The sequence below is a fragment of the Mustela nigripes genome, chromosome 4, assembly GCF_022355385.1.
Source record: "Mustela nigripes isolate SB6536 chromosome 4, MUSNIG.SB6536, whole genome shotgun sequence".
In the NCBI taxonomy this organism is placed as follows: Eukaryota; Metazoa; Chordata; class Mammalia; order Carnivora; family Mustelidae; genus Mustela; species Mustela nigripes.
In genome coordinates, this window is record NC_081560.1 from 143,372,588 (window position 1) to 143,399,802 (window position 27,215).

Genomic DNA, 27,215 nt, shown 5'->3' on the forward strand with positions numbered 1-27,215 from the left:
AGAGTCAATTTTTAAAAGAAATTAAAGATCACAGTGCATTTTAGCCACATGAATTTCTTAATAGTTAAGCGTGTACATAAAATCTGCACCACATTAAATACTTGACTTTACCAGAAAAACAATGTGAACTTCAAGCATGAAGAACCCAGGCAGAGGCCAAGAATGCAGCCCCTCCTGCCTGTCTCTACCGAATCCTTCTGTAGTTTAATAGATATGCTTGCAGAAGTTAATTGCCTTCACTTTAGAATCAATACTAACACCCTAAACTAAAACAGATTTAAAAAGCACGGAATCAGAAATAGTGTGAATTGTTTTAGAGGTAGGCACCTGGACAGCGACAGACAAATCGGCCCATAACACAGAAAACCAGAATACTGGAAACAAGGAAAACCTAACCTCTATAGAATGATTTTGTTTAGCATGTCCTTTAGACAACAAACAAGCATGTAATATACTGTTAGAAGATTTTTGTTCAGAATGTTTGACAAAGAAGAAAAAAAAGAGGGTGCCTGGGTGGCTCAGGGGGTTAATTAAGCCTCTGCTTTCAGCTCAGGTCATGGTCTCCGGGTCCTAGGATCGAGCCTCACATCGGGCTCTCTGCTCAGCAGAAAGCCTGCTTCCTCTTTCTCTCTCTCTGCCTACTTGTGATCTCTGTTTGTCAAATAAATAAATAAAAATCTTTTAAATTAATTAATTAACTAATTAAAAATAACTATATGAGGACGGAGTTTAGGCAGTATGCTAAATGTCTGCCACTCACGGTTAAATGCTTCCAGATATAAGATGGACTATGGATAGAGAGAAGGATGGATTGAAGGGACTGACCTGTGATAAAACCTAATAGTTAAATGTAAACTAAAGGATCTAGGGCTACACACTTGTCTTATTGTTGCGAGAGCTCTCACAGGAACTTTCCCTTAGAGATGCACATTATAGGTCAGAAGATACTCCCCTGACTCCCCACCTGTCACAGACACTCCCTTACACACTCTAAGGTGCTTTCAAATAGGACCCACTGCCCTTCCCCTCCTCTCAAGCTGTTCTACAGAGGCAGGGCTGCCACCCTACGTACCCCCATCAGCACAAGGGCCTCTGCTTTAGCTTCCTCCGTCTGAGGAAGATGAAGGTTCATCTCATCACCATCGAAGTCCGCGTTGTAGGGCGTACAGACACACTCGTTAAATCTGAAGGTTCGGTGTGGCTTGACCTTGGCCTGTGGAATGCACACACGCACACACACAAAACAAAATGGAGAAGGACTTAGTCATTTATTCAAAAACTTCATGGTTTCAAAACATTAATAAATGGCTTCCTGGAAAACTGGATACTTTAGATTAAGAAAATAAATTTCTAGTACGTTTGGTCCAGTGATAACATGTCACTTGTGGACTTATTCAAGTAGATTTGTTAGATCAAAACAATGCAATGAGTTTAACAAAAGGCAAGTACCAACCTAAGAGCCACAAGAAAGGGCTCCCCTGGCCAATGATGTCACAGTTTGATATCAAACAGATTCATGGCAGAAGTTGATTAAAACACACAGACTAGTGACGCCTGCGTGGCTCAGTGGGTTAAAGCCTCTGCCTTCGGCTCAGGTCATTATCCCAGGGTCCTGGGATCAAGCTCCACATTGGGCTCTCTGCTCAGCAGGGAGCCTGCTTTCTCCTCTCTCTGCCTGCCTGCCTCTCTGCCCACTTGTGATCTCTGTCTGTCAAATAAAAAAATAAAATCTTAAAACAAAAACAAAAAAAACCACACAAACAGACTAAATAAAAACCCATGAGTTTATAATGACACTGAAAAAAAGGAAAGCAAAACCACACACAAAACCCAAACCAACCTAGTTGGAAGAAACTGAACACCAACTTTCTCCTCCTCAAACTGATAATAAAGGAAAAAAGAATCAGGCATTTATGCTTGTTCCTTCAGGAATTATATTTCTGGATAAGCAAATAACCCTAGTTAATAAAACAAAATTCTTCATTATACAAATGGTAGCTATGAAATGTGAGAGGAATGACAAATTAGAAAATCTCCATTTTTGAAGACCCCATGATATAATGCTGGCAATAATCATAAGTGGAGAAAGCGTTTAGAAAAAAGGTCAATAAAGAAACTTTCAAGGGAGACACCAGGCTGAAGTATCTGATGCCCTAATCTTCTCAGAATACCAAAGAGTGGGGCAATCAGACAACATATGCCTTCTGAAATAAGGCAAGAGGATTTAGCCAGCAGCACCTAGGAGTTACTCTTGCTAGAAGTTGAACATGAATCTGATCCTGCCTTGAGAGCTGTCCAGTTTACAGGAATAAAAGGAAGAATGAAGAAACTCTTAATGCCATGTGTATACATACACAGAACACAGGACATTTCTTCAGGACAAATGACTTGGCCTTCTCAGTAACAGATTAAAAGGCTGGGGGCAGTTGTTCTAGATCAAGACAGACCGAAGACATGTCAACCAAATGTCACGTGCAGACTTTGCATCCAGATATGGACAAACTAGCCATGAAAAGATTGTTGAGAAGCTTGTGGAAATGTGAACATGGACTGGGTGCTGGACAATACCAAGGAGTGAGTGTTCATTTTGTGTGGTGTGGTATGGCACTATGGTTATGTGTGTTTTACAGAAGTAAACTGAATACACACGAAGAAAGGACATGGCATCTGGGGCCATCAAGGGAAAAAGGGAGAGAAAAAGGTGTGGCAAAACCTTGAAAATTATTAAATACAGAGGATGAGAATATAGGAGCTCTTCATAGGATTCTTCCTACTTTTGTATTTATATTTGAAATTTTCACACAAAACTTTTCATTTGGAGAATGCCTGAAAGCCAAGCAAAAGTTTCTAGAAAGGGAAGGCTTTCTGTTTCCCTCCCTAGATCCCCATATTGTAACCCCCATAATCATAACTGCTTCTTTGGGATTTCCAGACTTAAGTAAAAAGACTGACAAAACATGTTCATGAAGGGAAAAACTAAATCTAGAAAGGCACTAACCAAAAAGCCTGTTTAAGCACTGTCTGCAAACGCTCATGGATTTAACGGCTTTGGAGATAGGACAATTTATGCATATTTAGCGAATCAAAGTTGCATCTAATTTCCATTTTACATCTCCAGAAAAAGGAACTGCTGTTGCTGCAAAACTAAATCACCGAAGAAAATATGCTTGAAGGTCTTCGTTGGAGGGCCACTGTGACGAGAAATCTCCTAAGCGTTTTCGTTCCGTAGTTAATATGCTAAGTCAAACCTGTAATCGACTCTCTGCCACATCTATTTTACACAAGTCTGTGCACACACATATACGTATATATTTCTGTTTGCAAGTGGAATCATGCCAGTCACTTTCATGCTCATTTTCAATTAGTGCCTTTCTGTTTCACTGTTGTGTGTGGATTTTATCAATATGAAAAACACTGAAAGGAAGCTTGAAATGTAGAAGTTTCACTCCAACTAAAAAGTCAAGAGTATAGAGTAAAATCAGAAGTCCTGAAAATTTGAGATTACTGGCAATCTTGAGTTTTAGGGGCCTGGAATTTTGCATCGCTGGCCCAGCCAATTCCCACCCAACAGAAGCTAAAAACAGAAACGTCACGCTCACCAGATGCGCCATGATGCTCAGTTTGTGTAGCGATGGTTGCCGGTTGAACAGCACCACGTCTCCGTCTATGAGGTGTCTCTCCACAATGTCCCCATACTTGAGCTCCTGAGCCATCTTTTCCCTATTTCCGTACTTCAAAAACCTGAGTGTGTGATAAGAAACGTGACCTGTGAGAGTAACGCCTCCTCACCCAGTCGCTCCCTCTTCACGTCAGGGTTCAGTCTCGAAAACAATCACATTGCACTGAGCTGAAGGTGCCTCCACCAGTCCGTCAGTTAAACTATGACGCACTGTCAGTATATCTTCCTTTCATGTATGTTAAAATGTGAAAAGAGTTATGTCTCAGAATCACAGAAATGCAGTAATAAGTCCGCTTCTCCCATAGTGGCCTGTTGGTGTATCTCAAGAGATCCAAAGGCACCAGTGATTAGTGGAAAGCCAGAGCAGGCAAAACAAGGCTGGAAGTACAATAAGTAACCCCATAGAGCGTGTGCGACATAGAAAATGACTGGCTTTCCTAACTCCACATGTTCTGTCTACCTAGATCCAATGATAAATGCTAGGGAATAAGAGGATATTTTGTGTCTATGCAATAAGCAAACACAGCAAATGATGAACCTGCACTCATTGCAATTTAAACAGTATTTTCCACATGCTAACATGTGACAGACGTATTCTGGACTGTATTCTGTGGCTGAGTATGGCAACCTTGGGGGCAAGAACGTCGTTACATATGGCTATCCTGGGCCAGCATTACCTTTTCATCTGTGTGTGTCTCTGCTGAATGAAATTGGCTCCTGGGTGAACTTCTGGGCCATTTCGAACGAGTTTCCTCAAAAAATTTATGTTTGCTTTGTTCACCTGCATGAGCACAATAGAAGACATGAGGAGATACCATGAGGTTTCTGTAAGATAGAGCATTATCCTGAGTTGTGTCTCAATCTTGACTTCCCTTGGGTGACTCCAGGAGAAAGAAAGGCAGCATCGTGCTGTCTTGGGTCTTTTTTCTTACCCCCACTGCAGTTTGTTTATTTATTTATTTAAAAAAGATTTATTTATTTATTTATTTGACAGAAAGAGACACAGTAAGAGGGAACACAAGCAGGGGGAGTAGGAGAGGGAGAAGCAGGCTCTCCGTAGAACAGGGAGCCCGATGTGGGGCTCAATCCCAGGATCCTGAGATCATGACCTGAGCTGAAGGCAGGTGCTTAATGACTAAGCCACCCAGGAGCCCCTGTCTTGAGTTAAATGACAACAGCAGATTGACACACAGGAACCAAGGTTCCAATCTGAACTCATCACTGGTGGGGTGAAATGGCCAAGTCCTTTACTGGCCTTTGGTTTCCCTATTAGTAAAATGAGTGGGCTGGACTCAGCTGTAGGGACCTTCTGGCACACACTGTGATCTAAGAACAGGTAGCATCTTCACTAGCAACGATGTACCATGGGCTCCTGAGGTTTAAAAGCCGTGACTCCAATACCACTATGCCCTGCTCTGCACTGTCACATCATGCAACCTCTCAGACAGCAATCTTGTGGGACACCATCTCAGATAAGGAAACTCTGGATTAGATACATAAAGTATCTGAGGCTCTTTTATAAAAGCTTTACCAGAAGATTCCATGAACGGGGCTAATTATGAATCTCAAAAGCAAAGCTAAAGCCCATATCTTCCTATTATTAGGGCTTACAGTTTTCTATACCTCAGTTACTATAAACTCCATTTTATACTCATGATGAGTGTGAGTTGATGTAAAGTGGTGTAGCCTTTCTGGCTATGCATCAACAGCCTTAAAATACTCAAAGTATTTGACTCAGTGATTATAAAGTTAAAAAAAAATCCATCCCAAGGTAATTAACTAGGTGTGGTGCTTATTAGTTAGTTACTTTAAAAACATGAGGTAGGGGCACCTGGGTGGTTCAGTCATTAAGCGTCTGCCTTCGGCTCAGATCATGATCCCAGGATCTGGGGACTAAGCCCCGTATTGGGCTCCCTGCTCAGCTGGGAGTCTGCTTCTCCCTCTGCCTGCTGCTCCCTGTTGTGCTCCCTCTCAAATAAATAAAATCTTTAAAAAAAAAAAAATGAGGTAAGAATGAACTAAGAGGTCAAAGACCATACTACTTGGAAAATAAGTTGTAGCAGATTATGTCTAATGTATCTGTGATTATATATATACAGAGCCAGACCCATCTGTTGTTGTACTGTTGTAGATGGCATCCACGGTGGTAGATGTATGAAACCGGAAGATAACATACACACACCAAATTGGGGTGTGTGTGCATTACCTGGGATTTCCCAAGTGTCTATTGTTTGGAATCTCAAAATAAAAGACTAGATTGAAAACACAGAAGTGAGTGGCTGAATGGTACTTACCTTCTCAGGAAAAGTAAGAATTTTGGCCACGTGAACCGGCACAGCTACCTCATCAATCCTGAGATTGGGGTCAGGTGAGATGACTGTTCTGCCGGAAAAATCCACTCTCTTTCCTGAGAGATTGCCTCTAAATCGACCTAAATCAATAAAGACACGTCATAGATCTCCCTGGAACAAACATGTGCTGTTTCGGAATAGTATGACTGCAGAGAACTAGGAAAATCTGTGATTTCCAATCAGATAAGCTGGACATACACTCCAGAAAAAGGTGACAAAGGCAGTAGACTGTTTTCTGCACATTTTGTTGGAAACGTACCCTGTTTTCCCTTCAGACGCTGGACGAAACCTCTAGTCCATTTCTTGGGCGCCATGTTGAGGGGAATGCCTGAGAGCTCGCTGTTAATGTAGAGGGCACACTGTAATTGCAGGAAATCCCAGTCTTCCATGATCATCTGGGTCTTTGCTCCTGATATCCGATGCTAAAAATGAGCGAAGTATGAAGAAAACACAATCCTGGGTCATCCTGACTTTCTTGATGAGCAGTGTTTGCATATATAGGCTCCTAAACCTAGGGACTGAAAGTACTGACCTTTTTAATGACATCATTTAGGAAAATAATTTCTGTCAATTTCATCGTCAGATCATCTTCATTGGTGCCAGATTTCAAATCGCTCACGACAGAGGGTCTGATACACAAAGGGGGCACTAGAAGTCGTGTGAGAATCAAATCAGAGGGCTTTCCAGCTTCTGGGTTCATTAGAAGTAGAGGGACATCCTCAGCTGGGATTCGTTTAAATAAATTCAGAACTACTAAGGGATTCAAGTTTTCCTATGGACAAGAGGAAAGAAGAATGGAGAGACACGTTAACTTTCTAGTCTGGGCAAGGGTTTACTTCTCCATGCTCTTCACACCATTCACCACTTACCTCAGTGTTAACTATACGCACTGACAGAAATTTCTGTCAGTAACATGCTACAGTGGCAGAGCCCTAAACATGTACATGCCTTTTAATTCAATTATTTAAGCCAGTAATTCCACTTCTAATTATTCCAAAGGGAATGACTTTAGAAATCAACACAAAGATTCAGCAGCTATAGGGATGTTCTCTAAAGCTGTTAAGAGTGCTAAGTTGGAAACAGCCTGACAGGTTGCTGGCTAGATAAAACCATCGTATACCCCTACATGAGCAACCATGTAGCCATTAAAAAAATGACACCACAGAAGTTTAGCTACTGCCATGAAAAGTTCATAACATACTGGTAAATGAAAGAAGCATGTGTACGATATGATCTCATTTTGGGGGGAAAATGTGTATCTGTACAGAAAAGAGGAAATGGATGTTTAGCAAGGTGTTAATAGTACTGTCCACAGATGAATGGAATTATAATCTTTTTGCATCGTTGTTTACATTTAAATTTTCTGCAGTGTGGCACCTGGGTGGCTCAATGTCATAATTCCAGGGTACTGGGACTGAGCTGTACATCAGGCATACATCCCTGCTGAGAAGGGAGCCTGCTTCTCCCTCTCCCTGCTCCTCCCCCTGCTGTGTGCTCTGTCAAATAAATAAGTAAAATCTTAAAAAATAAATTTTCTGTAATGAACATATATGCCTTATTATTTTTAAAGATTTTATTTTTCATTTATTTGAGAGAAAGCAAGAGCATAAGCGCGGGGAAGGGAGAGGAAGAAGGAAACTCTCCACTGAGCAGGGAGCTGGAAGAGGCGCCCTATATTGCCTTTGTATCACCTTCATGTTATAGAATTGCTATGTTGTAACAACTTACTCATAAGAACTATGCACCTTCTCAGAGATATTCAAAGATCAAAGATAGGAATGGTCAGCTTGTGTCTTGCTGCTCTAAGTTATATTTTCTTGGGATTAAAGACTGTGTGACAAAGAATACATGTTACAAGCAGAACTTGCTATGCATAACTTAATGAGACAGGGAACAAAGTTAAGAAAAGTCCCATAATCCACTTCTATTAGGATACTGTCCCAAGAGCAGGTTTCTGTGGGCTCACCCTAGACATGACAGCAGACTTGGGGAGAGAGAAGGAATCTTGCCTGAAGATTTGCAGTCCAGGTCCTTGCCCACAGAATTCCCTTCCTCACCTTCCTTGCCTCCCAGCAACGAGCACCGCACGCTACATGAGGCAGTCAGAGGAAATCTACACTAAGAGTTCTAGGAACAGGGTGAAGGCCAGATGTCACTTACAGTACCAGGGTCAGGGCTAGACAAGAACATCATGTTACTGGGGTGCCTGGGTGGCTCAGTTGGTTGGGCGACTGCCTTCGGCTCAGGTCATTAACCCAGAGACCAGGGATCGAGTCCTTCATCAGGTTCCCAGCAAAATAGGGAGTCTGCTTCTCCCTCTGACCTTCTCCCCTCTCATGGTCTCTCACTCTATCAAATACATAAATAAAATCTTAAAAAAAAAAAATATCATGTTACTGAGGTCTAGAGGACAGGAGGGCAGGAAGACTGGCAAGAACCTGGAGACCAGTTCCTGGCCAGAGCCATTACTCCAGAACGAAATTAACACTTGCCTTCCATAGGGCACAAGAAGAGGGCCCTGATTTATTGTTATATACTAGGAAAACAGAAGTCAGAAACCACTGGAGAGACAGAAGAAGGGCTGTTTGGTCTGAGGCACAATATCTAAATAGCTTGGGCTCCCTGGTGGAGTGTGTGGGCTGTCCTGGCTGGCAGAGATGCTTAGCTTGCTGCTCAGTCTGCTAGGGATGCTGTGGAAGGCATTTCTACCTTGTGGGGTTGGGAGGCAAGACTGATGCTATTTAAAAGAAGACTCTTTCTTTTCTTATTAATTTTTTTTTTTTTTAAAAGCAGGCTCCATCTCCAGGGTAGAGCCCAACACAGGGCTTGAACTCAAGACCCTGAGATCAAGACCTGATCAAGAGTTGGACACCCTAAAATTAAAAAAAAAAAAAAAAAAGAGCTGGACATCCGAGGCACTGGGCAGTGGGTTAAAGCCTCTGCCTTTGGCTCATGTCATGATCCCAGAGTACTGGGATCAAGCCCCGCATCAGGTTCCCTGCTTGGCAGGGGGCCTGCTTCCCCCCCCCCTCTCTGCCTACTTATGATCTTAGTCAAATAAATAAATAAAATCTTAAAAAAAAAAAAAAAAAAGGCCCAGTGGGTTAAGACTCTGCCTTCAGCTCAGGTCATGATCCTGGGGTCCTGGATTGAGTGCTGTGCCGGGTTCTCTGCTCAGCAGGGAGCCTGCTTCCCCCCCCCCACCCCCCCCCCCCCCCCTGCCCCTCTTTCCATTTGTGATCTCTGTCAAATACATGAATAAAATCTTAAAAAAAAAAAAAAAAGAGCTGGACACCCAACCAACTGAGCCACCCCGATGCCCCTCTATGGAGAGTCTTATCTGAGGTTGGCCAACTCCTGGATTTGTGTTAAAACAGGGAGTAGATATACACTAGTCTTCTGGGGACAGAGTCCAGAGTTTAATTCCTAAAGAGGTCTGTGACCCAGAAAAGGTCAAGAACCACTGCTCTAAGGTGTTGTCTAACTCAAGGGTGCTGTGCTGCCCATAAAGGGACATGAGGTTCCATGTTCCTGGAAATCAAATGGGTAAACATGTTGGGATCTGGACCATCCTGAGATTAATGAGCTTCAGGGTAATACACTCACCTGTCTGCATGACACCTCTCTCTACAAAAGCTAAAAGTGACTCATGGATGCTTTGTTCACTTTGGTGACTACGGGGCCCTCTCTGAGGGAGGGCCATTCGGAATCTGGCAATGCTGAATTCCTGATTCGCCCCCTCCCTCCTTTCACAGTTAGCGTAAGAACCAGGATGAGCTGATGGTCTGACAACTCTGGTGGCACTGCCACTGCTCCAAGCACTATAAAGGCCTCAAACAGGACCTCAGAAAAACAGATCTTGCTACAGACCACACTAAAGGAGAAACCAACTGGGGCACCTGGGTGGCTCAGGTCATGGTCCCAGGGTCCTGGGATCAAGCCTCGCATCGGGCTGCCTTGCTCAGCCAGAAGCCTGCTTCACCCTCTGCTTGTGCTCTCTTTCTCTGTCAGATAAACATATATTAAAAAAAAAAAAATTTTTTTTTTAAAGATTTACTTATTTGACAGAGAGGGATCGTAAGTAGGCAGAGAGGCAGGCAGAGAGAAAGGGAGAAGCAGGTTCCCCGCTGAGCAGAGAGCCTGATGTGGGGCTCGATTCTAGGACGCTGAGGTCACAACCCAAGCCGAAGGCAGATGCTTAACTGACTGAGCCACCCAGGTGCCCAATAAATAAGATATTTAAAAAAAAAAAAAAAAAAAAAAAAAAGGAGAAACTCATAGAAATACAAGATGGAATACAAGTGTTACATGAAGCAGAGACAATGAGAAAAGGTTGAGAAAAGGTGAGTGAGATCAAAGGGTCGGAAGAGCAAAAGCTGCAGAAAAGCTAGGGCAAGGGGGCCTCTAGTGAGGGGAGAGAGCAGCATCAGTAAAATAAGCCGAGGGGCGCCTGGGTGGCTCAGTGGTTTAAAGCCTCTGCTTTCAGTCATGATCCCAGCGTCCTGGGATCGAGTCCCACATCGGGCTCTTTCCTTGGTGGGGAGCCTGCTTCACTTCCTCTCTCTGCCTGCCTCTGCCTACTTGTGATCTCTCTCTGTCAAATAAATAAAATCTTAAAAAAAAAAAAAAAAAAAAAAGTAAAATAAGCTGAGAGGACTCTGAGTCCCAGCATACACGTGGAGAGGGGAGGAATCCTCACCTGTCTTTACCATGACTGTCATTTTTAGAATTTTGTTGTAAATTAGATCATATAGTTGCATTAAAAAAGTTTATTTTTATTTATTTATTTTGAAAGATTATTTAACTAATCTGTACACCCAATGTGGGGCTTGAGCTTATGACCTCAAGATCAAGAGTCCCACTCTTTTGACTAAGCCAGCCAGGCACTCCTGTCACTACTAAGACTTTTTTTTTTTTTAAAGAGAGGGAGAGAGGGGCGCCTGGGTGGCTCAGTGGGTTAAGCCACTGCTTTTGGCTCGGGTCAAGGTCTCAGGGTCCTGGGATCGAGTCCCGCATCGGGCTCTCTGCTCAGCAGGGAGCCTGCTTCCTCCTCTCTCTGTCTCTGCCTATTTGTGATCTCTCTCTGTCAAATAAATAAATAAAATCTTTAAAAAAAAAAAAAAAGAGGGAGAGAGTCTTAAGCAGGCTCTAAGCCTGGCATGGAGTCTGACTCGGGGTTCGATCTCACACCCCTGACATCATGAGCTGAGCCAGAATCAAGAGTCAGAGGCTTAACCGACTGAGCCCCCCAGGTGCCCCATCCTGTCATCATCATCATGATAACGTCAGTAGCAGTGGGTAGCAACTGGGTAATGCACTCTAAGCACCTGCTCTGCACTGGGCACTGTGCTAAGCACGGTATCTGGAGTTCATCTGTTAATCCTTACGATAGTATTAAAGCAGATACTCTTGTAATCCCTGTTGATAGTTGAGGAAACTCAAGTCCAGGTTGGGTCACATGTCTACAGTCACTGAACAAATAAGCAGAACTGGGCTCTAAACTCCCATCCTAAACCACCTCTAGGGTGTCATTCTGGGCAGAGTGGGGTGCGGTCCACAGGGAGGCGGTGGTAGTGGGGGAATGATCTGAGAGTCGAGCTGGATGCTCAAGGATAGTGACTTAAATGGGAGGAGGTTACCTCCAGAGCTGAGTCATTTAGGAGAATGCCCAAACAAGAGGCCTCCCAGGCCATATGGGAGTATTGTGCTGCTGTGGACACAGTGTGGAGCAGACAGCAGCAGCTCGGGCCTGGGCAGAGAGCTGGCCGGGGGAAGTGGTGGTGGTGGGATGCCTGGGAGGCTGATATGGAAGGAGCAGAGTGCGTGCAGGGGGATGGCAAGTAAGATTGCCACCAAGAAAGCCTGGACACCCCTCAAACTCACAGACTGAGGCTGCCCCCAGGCTTCTGACAGCTCTGTGAACAGCCAAGAGCCTGCCAAGTGCCTTTCTCACAGCTGTACAAGGGCAAGATCATCTTCCTCAGCTCACACCCTTACTTCCCCTGCAGTAGCTTCACCGTAACTGCCTTGAAGATGCTTCTGCTTGAATCAATCGCTGACACCCTGTCTCCCCATTTCCAGGATCACTTCCATTTTCCAGATGTCTGTGCACGTGCTCACTCACCTCTGACCACTTCCTCTCCCGCCCATCTCCCTGGTGGTTGGTTATCAACTCCTGTCCGTTATCATACACAGTGACTCTGGTCTCTGGCTCCTTCATTGCCACCTAGACTCAGGGTCTGTTTTCCTTTTAACCCACCCCCACAACCCGCACAACATCAAGGCAGAATTCACATATAGTAAATTGCACAAATCCTAAAGAAATTGACCCATTTTAACACATATACACTGCACACACTAATGTTCAGAACAAGATACAGAATATTTTCATATTTTCATAAAAGGACCCTGATAATTCTTTTTATCAGTACCAAGCCCTCAGCCCAGGGGAAGTGCTCTGACATCTGTTTCCACAGATCAGTCTGGCCTGTTCTTGGACTTGATCTACCTGGAATCGTACATCATGGACCCTTTGGTACGGAGTTCCTTGTTCTCAGCAGGATTCTGACATTTGGCCAGGTTGTGTGTGTCAAGAGTTCACTTCTTTCACAGGATAGTATTCAACTGTGTGGATCTATGACAACTTGTTTATTCTCCTACTAACAATCATCTGGACTATTTCCAATAGTGGCTTTTATTAAGAAAGTTGCGATGAACATTCTTGTACAAATATTTCCGTGGACACAGGCACCCATTTCCCTTGGGTATGTACTGAAGAGTAAATCTGCTAGGCCGTATGGTAAGCGTAGATGTCACTTTACAAGAAATCGTCAAATGGATGTTCAGAGTGGTGATAACTGTCCACACTACCACTGTCAATGCAGGAGTACCAGTCGCTTCACATCCTTGCCAGCAAGTGGTTTTCACAGTTTTTTTTTTTTTCACATTTTAATTTTTTTGGTGTGTGTATAGTTTTAACTAGCATTTACCTGATGATTAATCATATTGAGCAAATTTTCACTTATTTATTAGCCATTTGAATATATCCTTTTGTGAAGTATTAATTCAAGTTTTGCTCCCATGGCTTCAAATCAGGTTGTATTTTTCTTGTTGATTTTATGTTTTTTTTTTTTTTTTTTAAAGATTTTATTTATTTATTTATTTGACAGAGAGAAATCACAAGTAGTCGGAGAGGCAGGCAGAGAGAGAGAGAGGAGGAAGCACGCTCCCTGCTGAGCAGAGAGCCCGATGCGGGACTCGATCCCAGGACCCTGAGATCATGACCCGAGCCGAAGGCAGTGGCTTAACCCACTGAGCCACCCAGGCGCCCCTTTCTTGTTGATTTTAAAGGACCCTTTCCTATATTCTGGATAGGAGAGTCCTTTGTCAGATACACAAACGCTGACTGCTTTCTCTCAGCCCATGGCCTAGCCTTTTTACTCCGGTAATGGGGTCTCTGGAGGAGCAGCCAGGCTCTTCTTCTGCAATTTCATCAGTTATTCACCATGAACCTTCCTGTTTAATGCCTTCCCTGGCTCCACACTCTCGGAGCAGGATAAGCTCTCACCTGTCTGGTCCCCAAAATTCCAGTTCCCTGGGCTACAGTTGATTGGGTCATCTCAGACAAGGCTGTCTCAGGCGTTCCTGAGGATTACACGGGAGGCAATCCATGTGAAGAGCCTGGCCAGTGCCTGACCCTAGCTGCAGTTGCTGAAGGCAGGGTGCTTTTATTAGCATTCCCTGGTCTTTCAAAGCCTCAGCTTCAGCATCAGCCTAGACACTGTTGCCTGGACATGCTGAGCTCACGGCCCTTGACTCTGTAAACCTGACTCACCCAGATCCCACCATGTCTTTCCTCAGTCTTCCCTAACCAAGTCCGAAGTGACATCTTCCTCCCCATTCCTCCTGAGTTTCCTGTCTCCACCACTCGTGTGATGGTCAACACTCTGCCCTAGGGATACCAGTTATCTTTTCACAGACTAATTGCCTGCAACGCATCTAAACTGTGGGACCAGTGATAGTAGAACCACTATCTTGCAGTTCCTGATACTCCCCCTAAGTCTGACAGAACTTGGTACTCAGTAACAACTCAACTCGTTTGTTAGTCTTATATACTACCAATTCTAGACTGTACTGTGGGAATTAAATACTACTCGAAATCAGAGCAAGACTGAACAGGGTCTCTCATAAAATTCTACTAGTTAACTCAGTGCCAAGTTAAGTAATGGGAGTTACCTACAATTTCTTAGATCTCAATACCCACATGAAAAACAGCATCTCTCAATTTATGATCTATATAGCCACAATCTCTTAGGATAAAACACATTATCTGTACCATGAAAAATGTGTTAGTTACAAGGCCAGTCTATCTTAAACATAGTGTACCATAAGCACTTTACACAAAGCATTCCTAGAGATCTAACTTAATCAGACTTCTCATTTTGAAAGATGAGAGAAGATCAGAGAGAAGGAGGGGGTGAGAACAGGTACGTGTGATGCACGGGGAGGTAGGCAGAGGACAGGCATGTGTGCTCAGACTTACCTGTGCCCTTCCCAGCAGGGGTTCTACTTCTTTGTTATGCTCAATGGCTGTTTCAAAAGACTGAAGGAAATTCGATACGATAGGATCCACCACTTTTTTGTTGGTTTTATACTTCTCATGAATTATCTTCAGCAATCCGCATTTCTTTACGGTACCTGTTAAGAGTGATTTTATTTACCAAGTTTGTACTAATGAGATAGTTGGTCAGGCTGCCCCAAGGTTGTAGTCTGGGTAATGAGATCACTGAAAATGCATTTGCTAACAGGGCATCGGTTGCTAGGCTCCAAAGCATCATTTGCAAGAAAAAAACCTGACTTCCCAACACTGCATTAAACTAATAAGCTAAATGGGCCAGAGTGAATGGAAAGGGCTTTCATAAGCCTTTTACGTGTACTGCTCACCATTAAACGCTCCGCAGTAATGGCAGATGTTCTTCTTTCGGCACTTATCTGAGATTTTCTTCTTCAGTCCACGTTTCTGGAGGTAGGTCAGGCCGGGCCTCTTCAGATAATCCAGAAACTGCTTCTTTTCCTCCTGAGACAGCATGATGTGGCAGCAAGTTTTACAGATCATCTTTTAAAAATTAAAACAGAGAAAAGGATGAGAGATGAAAAAGTCTTCTTTTAAAAAAGTCACCCCGGGGTGCCTGGGTGGCTTAGTGGGTTAAGCCTCTGCCTTCAGCTCAGGTCATGATCTCAGGGTCCTGGGATCAAGTCCTGCATCGGGGCTCTCAAGGAGTCTGCTTCCTCCTCTCTCTGTTTGCCTCTCTGCCTATTTGTGATCTCTGTCTGTCAAATAAATAAATAAAATCTTAAAAAAAAAGAAAAAAGAAAAAAGAAAAAGAAAACAGCACCTTAAAAAAAAAAGTTACCCCTACCTCATGCCCAGGACACGGAAACGGAGCAACATGCCCAGAGAGCTGGGTGATGTTCAGCATCACAGCTTGCTGGCAGGATTTTTGCTAACTGATTTGTTAATTTTGTGTTGTTCTGTACTGCTGGATTTATGATTATTTTTCACAGTGTTCTATCTACCATCTACTCAAGAAAAAATAAAGAATAAAGAATCCTTATGCAATTTAATTTACTGCAAGATGCAATATTATGAGTGTAATGTAAACATTCTCCCTACATGTATCCCTAACCACTCACAATCCTAAACTCACTCCAATATCCCTGAGCAGTAATTCCCAAGTTTACGCCTTGAAAACAAACATGTCTGCACCTACCTGTAAGATGCCGATAACTGCTCTGAAGTAGCCCACGTGAAAGCACGGCAACTCCAAGTCAATGTACCCGTAGTGGCCCAGACAGTCAGCCAAGTTCTTCCCGCAGGTTTCACAAGGACGATCTTTCTCACTGGTACCCTTTGGATAAGAGCATATCCAATTATTAACGGAGACTACTGGACCGGAAAGTGGGACCAGGTGATTCTGGAAGGCGCAGTGTATTCACACCCCACTGACCAAAGGCTAGATTCCCTGAGATGGTGCAGGACGAATAAGGGAGGAAGGAAGCTCTTGCTTCTTCTGAACCTGGCAAATCATCAGCTTCATCAGCATGTCAAAACACATGGCTTGGGAGGGGATGAGGCCTTACCATCCTATGGTCAAGCACACCGTACAGCAGGGGAGCATGGTTGTTGTCCTGGCTGTACAGGTTCTTACTCACAACCTGGATGTGGGCCTGCTGGCGCATCTCCTCAGGGGACTTCATTCCAAAACAGATGTGGCTTCTGGAATTAAAAAAAAAAAACAACAGGGGTGGTGGTGTCTGGGTGGCTCAGTGGTTTAAGCCTCTGCCTTCAGCTCAGGTCATGGTCTCAGGGTCCTGGGACTGAGCCCTGCATCGGGCTCTCTGCTCAGCGAGGCACCTTCCCCCCCACCCCCCCCACCGCCTGCCTCTCTGCCTACTTGTGATCTCTGTCTGTCAAATAAATAAATAAAATCTTAAAAACAAACAAACAAACAAACCAAAAAACCAAAACAAAACCAAGCCAGCATAATACAGTGCAGAAAATTAATGGCACAAGATGAAATCAGTGTGGTGTATGGGGTCCAGTCATGCTGTGCTTGGGAAGGCTGGTAGATATTTTACATGTTAGTACAATGGAAAGCCACAGGAACGTTTTAAACTGGAGTCAGAAAATCTAATTTGCATCGTAACAGGGTCTCTTGGGCTCCTTTGTGAGAACAGATTACATCTGAATATGGGTGGGGTTTGGGGGGTGGGAATGAAGGGCCAGGGTGAATACGGAGAGACCACTAGCAAGGATTCCTCCAAGTAAGACACCTGTTTCCCATGAACGGCAACCCACCAAACAGCTGCCCAAGCAAGAGATTCTGTGTGTCAATTTTACACCCTAAACTCCTCTGAAATCCAGCTCTCCAGTGACTCTACCAATCTCATGCAGAAGGACATCATCATCCCCTGCCTGGACCCCTGCAGTGGCATCCAAGATCTCCCTCTCATTCTGTCCCCCAAGAATCGAGGGACGTTTCAGGAGAACTCTATTACCGACACTCCCCTGCTTAAATAGCTTCAGAGGTTCGTTATGGCCTGCAAGAGGATTCTGGAACACAGCTTCAGATCTCCTGCTTCCTTCTCATCACCCCTTTCTCCCTCCAGCATGCTCCTTATAGGCTGCTGGGTCTGCATTCTTCTGTTTGAATCCCTTTCTTATTAGGTGTTTGTCCTTGCACTTGCCAACACTGACTTGCCTACCTTCTCCAGCTAAAAGAGGCAGTAAGGTCTTATTCGCGTCCTAGCTCTAATACTTATGGCGGGGCCTAGCACACAACACCTTCCTCAGTTAAGCGTCTGTTGCAAGAATGACTGGTTTATTTTTTCCGTGTCAGCTCTAAGAGGAGGCCACGGTCTGATAAATAAGTTCTGAGGGATAAAAGGTCCAGAAGAGCTGCCCCATATCTGAGACTGCTACACATCGCCCAGTGGGATAGCTTTCTAACTGGAAACTCTATCCTTTCGGTCAGCAAATATCGCCTCCGTGTTACATGCTCTGCAGCAAAACCACAATTAGACACAGTCCCCGCCCGAGACTGCGCCCCATGCTGCAGTGGCAAAAAGATCTGCTGGGAAAGGTCATCGTTTGACCTCGGGAGGACGCGTCACACAGCAAGCCCCGGGACCACCCCCAGCCTGCAGTCCCCCAGGTGTTGGATTACCCTCTGCCTGACCAATAGTATTTGGCCTATCCTGAAACTTCGGAGTTTTGCCCACACCTTCCGCGGACCTCCCGGCCCTCCCCTTCCAACCGAATCTCATCTCCGACTCCTCGAGACCCGGGACCCCTGACATCGCACCCCCTTGCCCCTCATTTCTCCACCCTTTGACCATTCTTGCTTCTCCTTACATTTTCTTGGCCACATCCGTCTCTCGGAACTGTTCCTTCACCATGGTGACGGCTGCCGAGGTACCCTCCCCAATACGCGGGGAGCTAGAGAAACGTACGTCCCCGCACCTACTGAGGCTGCTAGTCGCCTCGCTGCTAACACCTCCGTGGCATCCTGTCGGCCACCGTAGAGCGCCCCACGTGGTCACTTCCTCTTCCGCTACTCGTTGGCGCGTCTGTCAGTCAGGAGAGGGCTTCGGACAGACCGCTTTCTGCCTTCTCCCTACACTGCCATCTTGCGGCACCTCGTTGAAACTGCAGCGGAGCCGGTTCTGGTAATTTCAAAAGCCTTTTTGAGGTTCGTTTCTCCAGGTCATGTGACCCCTGCAGAGACACTGCAAAGCCTTGCCTCAGAACGTTTAGGCCATCAGAGACAAAAACTGCATAAAGTGGAAAATCGTCATTATCCACATCAATACCACCGTAATTAAGATCGATCCTCTAATTTGGGATCTGCCCAGGGAACAGAAGTACCAAACTGGAAGACCACCAAAGGAAATAAATGGGTCAGGAAACAAGATCATGTGTGCAGTTTACAAAGTTTCTTTGAAAAAGAAATGAGGGGCACCTGGGTGGCTTAGTGGGTTAAGCCTCTGCCTTCAGCTCAGGTCATGATATCAGGGTCCTGGGATCGAGCTTCCCCTCTCTCTCTGCCTGCCTCTCTGCCTATTTGTGATCTCTCCCTATCTGTCAAATAAATAAATAATAAAAAATAAAAAAGAAATGAATTAAACTTATATGATTGATTACAAAACTCGAAGCTATAAATCTGTGAAAAGTAAGTCATGGTGAGCAAGATGAAGGGAGAATAGGAGTTGGAGATCATTAACGTAGTCAAGAAATAAACAACTTGCGCGCAGTCTGTGACAACCTGTGGGAGGTGATCCTAGTGTGACATCTCAGCACATGAGACTACCAAGGAAACCACAACACTGTAGGATTTAGTGCTACAGAGCCTGAAACTTCTTTACTATTTGTAAGAAACTCTAGACAGAACTGAATCAAGTGGTTCAACACCTTTGAGTTTTAAGAAGGGATGCTATTCAGACTCCATGGATCCTCATTGGGAAAACACAAATGTAAAACAAAAGCAAAGCAAATTAGACTTTACTTATTTCAGCAGTTAATCACTTAAAATCTCTTTAGAAGAATATAGACAGTACTAACAAGATTTGACGAGTGGCTTTTATCATAGAGGTCAGAAGCAAAGGTTCTGGAATCACAGTCGCTCCTCCGGTACCACCACCTAAAGCTGGTCTTATTTTGTCTTGGTTTCCCCACCTTGTAAGAGAGGTAATAAGTATCCTACTTCTTAGAGTTATGGGGAAGGTCAAATGGCAAAATGAATGTGAAAGTATTTAGAATGTAACAGGCACAGAGCAGTCACTCAATGAACATTAACTATTGTTATTCTGAAAAACGTAGAAAAGCTATCCTCAAAGCCTGCACCTTTGTCGCCTCTTCCACACTAATCTTTGGAGGTCTTAATGTATGTATTTGAACATGCACCTATGTTCCTTATTTTTGCATGGCCATGTCACTTTAAATAACAAACTTATGGATCAAATATTCATAAGTCTTTTTTTTTTTTTTTGGTAGGGACTAAGGTTTTCAGAAAAAACACAAATTAAAGAACGATTCTTTTATTTTTAATTCAGAAAACTACCACAGGATCTCAAAAAAAGCAATATTTAGCAAGAAACTAAAACGGTCGGTTTTGTGCAGTTGAAATAACAAAAGGTTTTGAATTGGTTCTGCGGTTTCCCTCGCTATAAAATGAGGCTGGTCAACAGGATCTCCTAAGATGTCTTCTAGCTTTACGAAGGTTTAACTCGCATTGAGATAATTTAAACTATAATTCGGTTTACCGTAATTTTAAGTACGGGAAATTCAGGACAGCGAATTGAATTGAGACTGAACGTCTGCCTTCGTAAATCTAGTCTATGTAAGGTCTGTGGGGGCGGGCCTTGGGCACTTTCAATCAGGCATTGGTGCGGCCGCCCTCGCCGGGCTGGCCACGCCCCCACGCCTCCGCGGGGGCCTTCCTTGCGCCTTGATATGATTGGCCGGCGGAGAGTGGGTCTCTTTTCCTCTCCGGCTGCTGGAAGCTCGGCCGCCATCATGGTGAGTCTCCCCAGACCCGTGCAGTCATCCTGCACGTATCTGAGCCATCCTTCGTCCCCGGGTCCTGCCATTTGTGCTACGGCCACCCGAAGCCCTGTCGCTCTTTTTTTGGCTGTGTCTGACGGAGGCTGGTTGCCGAGAGTCCCGGAGCCGTCGGCGGGGACCTGACCCGGACACGCCGGGCTTCAGAATCCAGGGCCTGGGGATTGCGAGGGCGCTTGCTGCGTTTGTCGGCGTCGTGGAGTCTAGTGGATCGGGCGGGGTGGTCTGAGACTCCTCTCACCTGCGTTCTCGGTTTGGGATAGGCGGCTTGCAAGTGATGGCAGCCCCAGAGATGAAGCGGGCGCCGCTGGCGCCCGGCCGATTTGTGTCGCGTGAAGCTGTCCGCATGTCTAAGCTAGAACATTGTCAACTGGACGGAACCTCTTGTACTTTGCGGAAACCGAGACCTTGGAAAGGGAGGCCTGCAGAAAGCTTGTCTTGAGTACATGACCCCTGAGCTCTGTCAGTAAAGGCTCAGCACCCGTTCGTAATTCCACCGAACGTGCAAGTTCCCTCTTCCCTCCAATGTTCTCAAGAGGTGGGGGCTGTTAGAGTGAACTTACTTCGGTGCGGCTTTTCGCACTGAAGTAGAAATTCAGCAACCAGTCGTTGCCATGAAAGCCTCTCCTTTCTTTTGGATGAAATTCCTTTTCAGTGTAAGCATGCTGAATGCCCACGTTCCTAGGTGCTTATTTGTGTAAAAGCTGTTGGGCCATTTAGAAGGGAGTAGGTTTTCTTGTGGGGGTGTAAGTTGGCCATGCACGGTGGGTAGTTGACATGCAGATAGTGGCAGCGTTTATGTCAAATTTGTGAGGGTGTTATGAATGTAATGGAGGCCGTAAGGTTTGTATAAGTTCATGCAGTTTTTACTCCACAGAAAGGGTCCTTACATGAGGGTGAGGGTGGTCTCCCTCCGCCCCAAGGAGACGGTGCAAAATCTGGCGACATTTTTGATCCAAACTGGAGAGTTGGGGGTGCTACTGGCTTCTAATTCAAGGGTGCTACTGGACGTTCTAAAATGCACAGGACAAGCCCCCACAGAGAAGTAGTGGGGTCAGAGTAGTAATGTTGAGATTGAGAAACCCTGCTCCAAAGTGATTCCCATAGCAAAGGGAAGATTCCATAAAGCTGTGGAGTATGTTCTCTTGATACTGAGCATATGTGTGTTAGGTGTGTCTTAGGAGTTAGGCAGTGGGGGGGTTGTGGTTTTTTTTTCTTTCAGTGAAAGCGTTCCCACCACTAGCTCATGTAGCTGTTGAAGGTTTAAAATGTGGCACCTGCAGCCTTGGAATTGCATCTTAATCGTGACTTTGTGTTTGTAAATCATCCACATGTGGCTCGTAGGTACCCATTGGCAGTTCTGTACTTTGGAAACTAAGCAGGGTCAAGAAAGGTTTGAGTGGATTGCTAATTCATGGTTCATGTATGTTTTTAGAACGACACAGTAACTATCCGGACCAGGAAGTTCATGACCAACCGACTACTTCAGCGCAAACAAATGGTAAGGGCGGGTATATCAAAGTTTCATTGTTTTTCTCTTTAAGAGATTAATTTTGTAATAATAAGCACTAAAACCTGTTATTTTTTTTTAGGTTATTGATGTCCTTCATCCTGGAAAGGCAACAGTACCTAAGACAGAAATTCGGGAAAAACTAGCCAAAATGTACAAGACCACACCAGATGTCATATTTGTATTTGGATTCAGAACCCATTTTGGTGGTGGCAAGACAACTGGCTTTGGCATGATTTATGATTCCTTGGATTATGCAAAGAAAAATGAACCCAAACATAGACTTGCAAGAGTAGGTGTTCTCATTTGTTCAGTAGTTGCTGAAGACTGAGTTTTTCTTTTTTTCTTTTTTTTTATTTGACAGACAGCGAGAGAGGGAACACAAGGAGGGGGAATGGGTTTGGAAAGGTTGGCACCAAATTGAGATCCTTAATTCCGAAAGTCTTGAGTTTGGACTCCACCCTCATAGGTAGCCAGGAATCGTGAAAAGGCTTTTGATCATTTTCCTAGTGAACTACAGCAATGAGTGGAGCAAGTTCCCTTAGATTCTAGATTATAAACTATTGATTATTATTTTAAAGCAGTACTTGTGTTTTTCTCTCTTTATCCACTGCCATCAGGTAAGTCTTCCAGTAGAACAGCTGAGGGGAAATGATGGTGTGGTAGACAGATGCTGTACTCATTAGTTGGGTTCCCTCGGAGGCCTTGCTGAGGAGGTGACCTTTAAGCTGAAATCTGTGTGAAGATTTGAAAGCAGTCTGCGTGTCTCAATTGGATTACCTTTCCTGTTTTAGTACAAACAAGCATTGTTAAATGTACTTGAAACACTTTTGATTTGGGAAGGTACATTTCTTGAGCTGCTTGACTTGCTTATGGTCCCTACCAGATCAGTTAATGCTGAGTTGATGTTCACAGGTCACTTAGAGGTACTCCTTTTTCCTTTAGCATGGTCTGTATGAGAAGAAAAAGACCTCAAGAAAACAGCGAAAAGAACGCAAGAACAGAATGAAGAAAGTCAGGGGGACTGCGAAAGCCAATGTTGGTGCTGGCAAAAAGGTATTGCTCATCAAGAAGAATACAGAAATGTCAGTTGCAGGTCTTTAGTTTCTAGAAAGGAGGCATTTGTTAACTTAATAACCTTTTTTAATGTTTTTTCTTTTCCCACTTCTTCTGGATTACAGAAGGTAACGTGTTTTGAGACGCTACATGATGTGTAGTATCTTAACACCTCACTAGAGTAGCTTTGCCCACCCTTTGTCAGCTCACAGATCAGCACAACATAGGGGCCACATCGGTTCAGTGATCCTAGTAGGCACCTTGCAAGCAAGCCCTGTCAGGAAAAAGTTTTCATTTTTCTGCTAATTGGTTTGGACTGTTAAAAGGGGAAGATTAAACTTATTTGCTTAAAACAGATAACTGGTTTAAGAAGCAGTTGAATCAATGTGGCCCATGTTTTCCTGGCATGCTGGAGAGGCAGCTGAAATCTCAGTTGATTTCCTCTCCAGTTAGCCAAGACTTAAGTGATTTTAATGATAAGCAGCTTTTTACCAGCTTTGCCAGCTAACTGTAAATAATAGTTGAATTAAGGTGTTGGGTTGTTAAATTAACAAATAATCAAGTGTTCTGTGAACTTTTTTTTTTTTTTTTTTGCCTTTTCCCTCTACTTTCTTGGATTTCTTATTCATCAGAAATGAAGTGTCTAGCAGGTACTGAGATTGTGAGCACGGTGTGGGGATGCATCACCTTCACTGAGTTTGCTTTGATGCTTTGCATGTGTTGGCTTTTGGACAACAAGAGTTTTATGTAGTATGATCTCTTATAATTTAACTGCTTTGTTTTAAAATGGTGTATAATGAGGGAGGAAGAGAAACTTTTAATCACGTTTATTTTGGAAAATCAAAAATGCATGCTAATGTTGCGAAGTGACCTGGTGGAGGAAGGTGGGTACTCTACTGAGTAGGCATCTTTTAACTTGTAGTTGGGAAATGCTGTGTCCTGGAGTTATATACCCAGGAAACAGCTTTAGTTAACACAGGGCCTGAGAAAGGGCCTTTCATTTTGTCATCAACAGTCTTTCCCTTGGGGACCCTGAGGACTGGTCAATTTCTTTGGCAGCTCTGGTAATAAAATGGCCTAGGAGATCTGGCGAAGCTTCTGTCTAGAAAGCGTTCACTCGGATCTGCCTTTTACAGTTATACTGCTTTTTATTGATCTCTAATTTTTTCATCTGATGTCCATTTTTCTTTTAATTGAAAAAATTCCAAGGTAATTGGATATATGATACATGATATGATATACTGATAGAGGATATACTTTCTCTGTAAATTTTTGGTCAGAGTGGTCCACTACCCCGTGACATTTTTGCATATTTGAGCAGCCTAAATCATCTAAAGTGGGTTTAAGAGGGATTGGAAGTAGTAGGGTTTTGAAACACTGTTAGTCCTGCCCCTGTTTACTTCCTGTAACAATGACTCCCTGCTCTGCCAGGCAGTAAATCTGGTATGCCTGCCCAGGCCTCTCTAATCCCATTGTCTTTCCAGCCATGGAGTTCTAGTAATGGATGACCTGCCAGAGGAACTATCTTCTGCTTAGAACTGCTCCCTGTTTGTGAGGCTTACACTTATCAACGGAGTTTGCTGAGGTTGCAAAAAGTTAGTGGACTGATCTAGAACCCAAGGACATTTAACCCATTCTCGTCTTCATTCAGCCTTTGGGCCCCGTATGTTTGTGCTCATTAGTGTTCGCCAGTGACGTGTGGAGGGGCTCCCTGTGGGGACCTGAGCCATCACTATTCCCTCTTGACATGGCACTGGTGCATTTCATTAGCAGAGCTCTGGAAAATTGGCTGGGAAATGAATGCATGAATGAGCACATGTGTTCTTTGGCTCCAACTAGGCAGGTTTACTAATACTACTTTTAACTGTTATTGTTTGGATGTTGGAATTGGTTTTTGCTCTTACCTTTTGGGAACAATAGAATTGTTTCAAATTATGGACTTGTTCTTGTTTGAAGAGTGCTTGAAGCATTTTCATTTCAGCCCAGTTCTGCCTTTTTAAAAACTAATTTGCACTACTTTTGGTGGCTGTGAACAGTAGCTTTTAAAGTATTCGGCTGAGACAGGTTTTAAAAGACATAGCTTGATCATTTAGAACTCTCTTTGAGGTTAGTCTCTAGTGTGAGATGATTCCTGGCTCTTTTGGTGGTGCTTTTGTGCCCAACATGATGTTGCTGAGCAGAACAGGAGGGTGGAGGGTCAGGTATGTGTGCTTCATGTATCCGTAGGCAGTGGCAGCCTGGATTGGCACTGCTGTTGGTATGATGATCTCTTGGTTGTGAAACCATTATGCCACTTTGTTTACATAAGAAACATAGTAATCACATGAGGTATTCTCCAAATTGAGAGGAATAAAGAGTGTGTCTAAGCAGTGCTCTGTATACAGTTAAAAAGAAAACAGTTATTTTTAAGGTGACTGATTGCATGCATGTAAATGCAGATTATTTTGGAGTTTGAAAAGGGACTATTAATGAAATGTTTGTTTTCCTTCTTCCCTCCTTTCTCCCTTCCCTGCCACTGATTCAGTGAGCTGGAGATTGGACAACAGGTATAATTCAAGCTTTTCATGTGTATCATTAGGCTTTACTGATAACAATAATTTGAAAGTCTAGAGCATGTGAAATAGTTTGTTTTTTTGTGTTTGTTTTTGCATGTGAAATAGTTTTAGAAGTTGATTCGCAAATACTTTCAAGAATCATAGCTTTTTAAATACTGGTTTTGTTTTTAAAACTTAATATTTAATTGTTTGTTTCATTTCTAATGTGAATGTTTCCAAGCTTTATTTCTTGATGTTCTCATTGTGTTATTGCAAACTTAACCTTTTAGGTCACTAATACCTGTTTTGCATGAGTGTCATTAATTTTGGAGTTAGCTGAAGATTTTGAACTTCAAAGAGTTTTAAAGGTGGTTAACTAACTAAGTTTTTCCTTTTCTTTGTTTCACAGAAGGAGTAAAGATGCTGCAGTGGCTTTATCTTTGGTGATTGTGCAGATTTTTCATGAGAGGATTAATAAACTAAGAATGTTAATGTGTCTGTTTGTTTGAAATGTATTTGAAATTTACTGGGAGTGTCAAGAAAATTACTCTACTGTTAGACTAGATTTAGATTGCTGCCCAAGTTTACATGTTCCAGTACGCTTTTAGTGGAAACTTGGTATGTTTGTTGTTTCTTTTAGTAGCACAAATAATGTAGGTATAGGGTATCAGCAACATGAGAGCATATAGGGCCAACCTCGTGTGCTCATTGTTAATACTTGCCATCAGTCTAGTGGATCATTATCTGAAAGACACACTTGAAATCTGAATTAATTCCTTTTGGTCTCTAGAACCTGACATCGTTCTTATTACTGAAAAATTATTTGCCGACCTCAACAAAAAATTACTAGTCCACATTTTCATTATTTATCATGAAGTAAATGGGATCTGCCACAATTATCTGTGCATTGTAGGTTTGTGCTTGTGGGATAAGTGAATGGTGTATTATGAGTGGGGAATTTGAAGAAGAAGTTAATATAATGAATATTTGGATGTAGTGTGTAATTGCTTGGTAAATCTGTATGTGCTTTTGGTGAAACATGGAGGGTTATGTAGTTTCACTTTTTCTTTGCTGAATGTCACTTCTGAGTTTGTTTTTTTCAGGTATCAGAGTTGATAACCAGGTTGATAACCCTGAGCTCTGGGTTATTGGTCACTTGTTCAGCTTTGAGAGGTGTTTTTTTTTGTTTGTTTGTTTTGTTTTTTAAAGATTTTTATTTATTTTGGGGAGAGAGAGAACAGCAGGGGTACCAGCAGAGGGAGAAGGAGAAGCAGACTCTCCATGGAGCAGGGAGCCTGATGTGCGGTTTGATCCCAGAATCCTGGGATCATGGTTGGGAGTCAAAGGCAGACGCTTAACTGAGCCACTCAAGGAGCCCTGGCTTTGAGAGATTTGAAGGGCAATTGTTTTAGGGTTACTGTAAGGGTTGGGGTGCCTTTTGATGAGGGGGTAGAAAGTGAGGAGTTGGGAGTGCTTGGGTATTTGGGAATGGGGTGAAGAGGCATTAATGGCTTAAGGGTTTTGGATTCCATTTTCCCCTGAAGTTGGTATAGGATTGGTTTGTACCTTACATGGGTCCATCTGGGAGTCAAGCTTATAAATATGATTAGGAGCTATGTAAGTAGATGAAAAGCACCAGTGAAACCTCAGGAAATTATAAAGGAGTAAAGGACCTGCTTGGTTGAGTAGATGGGGTATTCGGGAAGAAGGAAGGATCATGATAGCAGAAGGCATGAGGATGCTGGAAGGTATGGTTGTGTGTTTTGGAGAACATGGTGAGAGGCCTCAATTGAAGAGGGACATGCAGAATAGAGAGCAGGGATGTAAGGGCTGGACCTGCTGGCTGGGGCCTGCTGATGGTGGGTGTAGTTTCACTTGGAGCTTAGCTCAGGCTGTGCTTTTGGGTTTGTGGAATTGATGGCCCTATGGTTTCCCTTACTAGGGCCAGGACCTAAGCCTGGCTGTA

General features: G+C 43.7%; 2 protein-coding genes across 5 annotated transcripts in view; one reads left to right on the top strand and one right to left on the bottom strand.

Moving 5' to 3' along the window:
- POLR3A (RNA polymerase III subunit A) overlaps window positions 1-18,112 on the bottom strand; it is a 47,743-nt gene extending 29,631 nt beyond the window's left edge. The window contains exons 1-11 of the mRNA XM_059397893.1: window positions 17,945-18,112; window positions 16,171-16,306; window positions 15,801-15,938; window positions 14,974-15,145; window positions 14,573-14,727; window positions 6,563-6,802; window positions 6,290-6,452; window positions 5,974-6,110; window positions 4,357-4,460; window positions 3,600-3,741; window positions 1,073-1,213 (exon numbers count right to left, since the gene is read on the bottom strand). Of these exons, the coding sequence (XP_059253876.1) occupies window positions 1,073-1,213; window positions 3,600-3,741; window positions 4,357-4,460; window positions 5,974-6,110; window positions 6,290-6,452; window positions 6,563-6,802; window positions 14,573-14,727; window positions 14,974-15,145; window positions 15,801-15,938; window positions 16,171-16,306; window positions 17,945-17,988 (1,572 nt within the window). The 5' untranslated portion in view covers window positions 17,989-18,112. The remainder of the gene's footprint in view (window positions 1-1,072; window positions 1,214-3,599; window positions 3,742-4,356; window positions 4,461-5,973; window positions 6,111-6,289; window positions 6,453-6,562; window positions 6,803-14,572; window positions 14,728-14,973; window positions 15,146-15,800; window positions 15,939-16,170; window positions 16,307-17,944) is intronic.
- Window positions 18,113-20,021: 1,909 nt separating this feature from the next.
- Window positions 20,022-25,747, top strand: RPS24 (ribosomal protein S24). Of its 4 annotated transcripts, XM_059397896.1 has the most exons (7): window positions 20,022-20,107; window positions 21,585-21,650; window positions 21,742-21,951; window positions 22,605-22,715; window positions 23,348-23,365; window positions 25,240-25,261; window positions 25,659-25,747. In XM_059397896.1, exons 1-5 carry the CDS (start codon window positions 20,042-20,044, stop codon window positions 23,351-23,353), a joined length of 459 nt encoding a protein of 152 aa, XP_059253879.1. In that variant the 5' UTR covers window positions 20,022-20,041; the 3' UTR covers window positions 23,354-23,365; window positions 25,240-25,261; window positions 25,659-25,747. The 4 variants fall into 4 exon arrangements, with proteins under 4 accessions (XP_059253879.1, XP_059253880.1, XP_059253878.1 ...); XM_059397897.1 differs by lacking the exon at window positions 23,348-23,365; XM_059397895.1 differs by lacking the exons at window positions 23,348-23,365; window positions 25,240-25,261.
- Window positions 25,748-27,215: the final 1,468 nt, after the last annotated feature.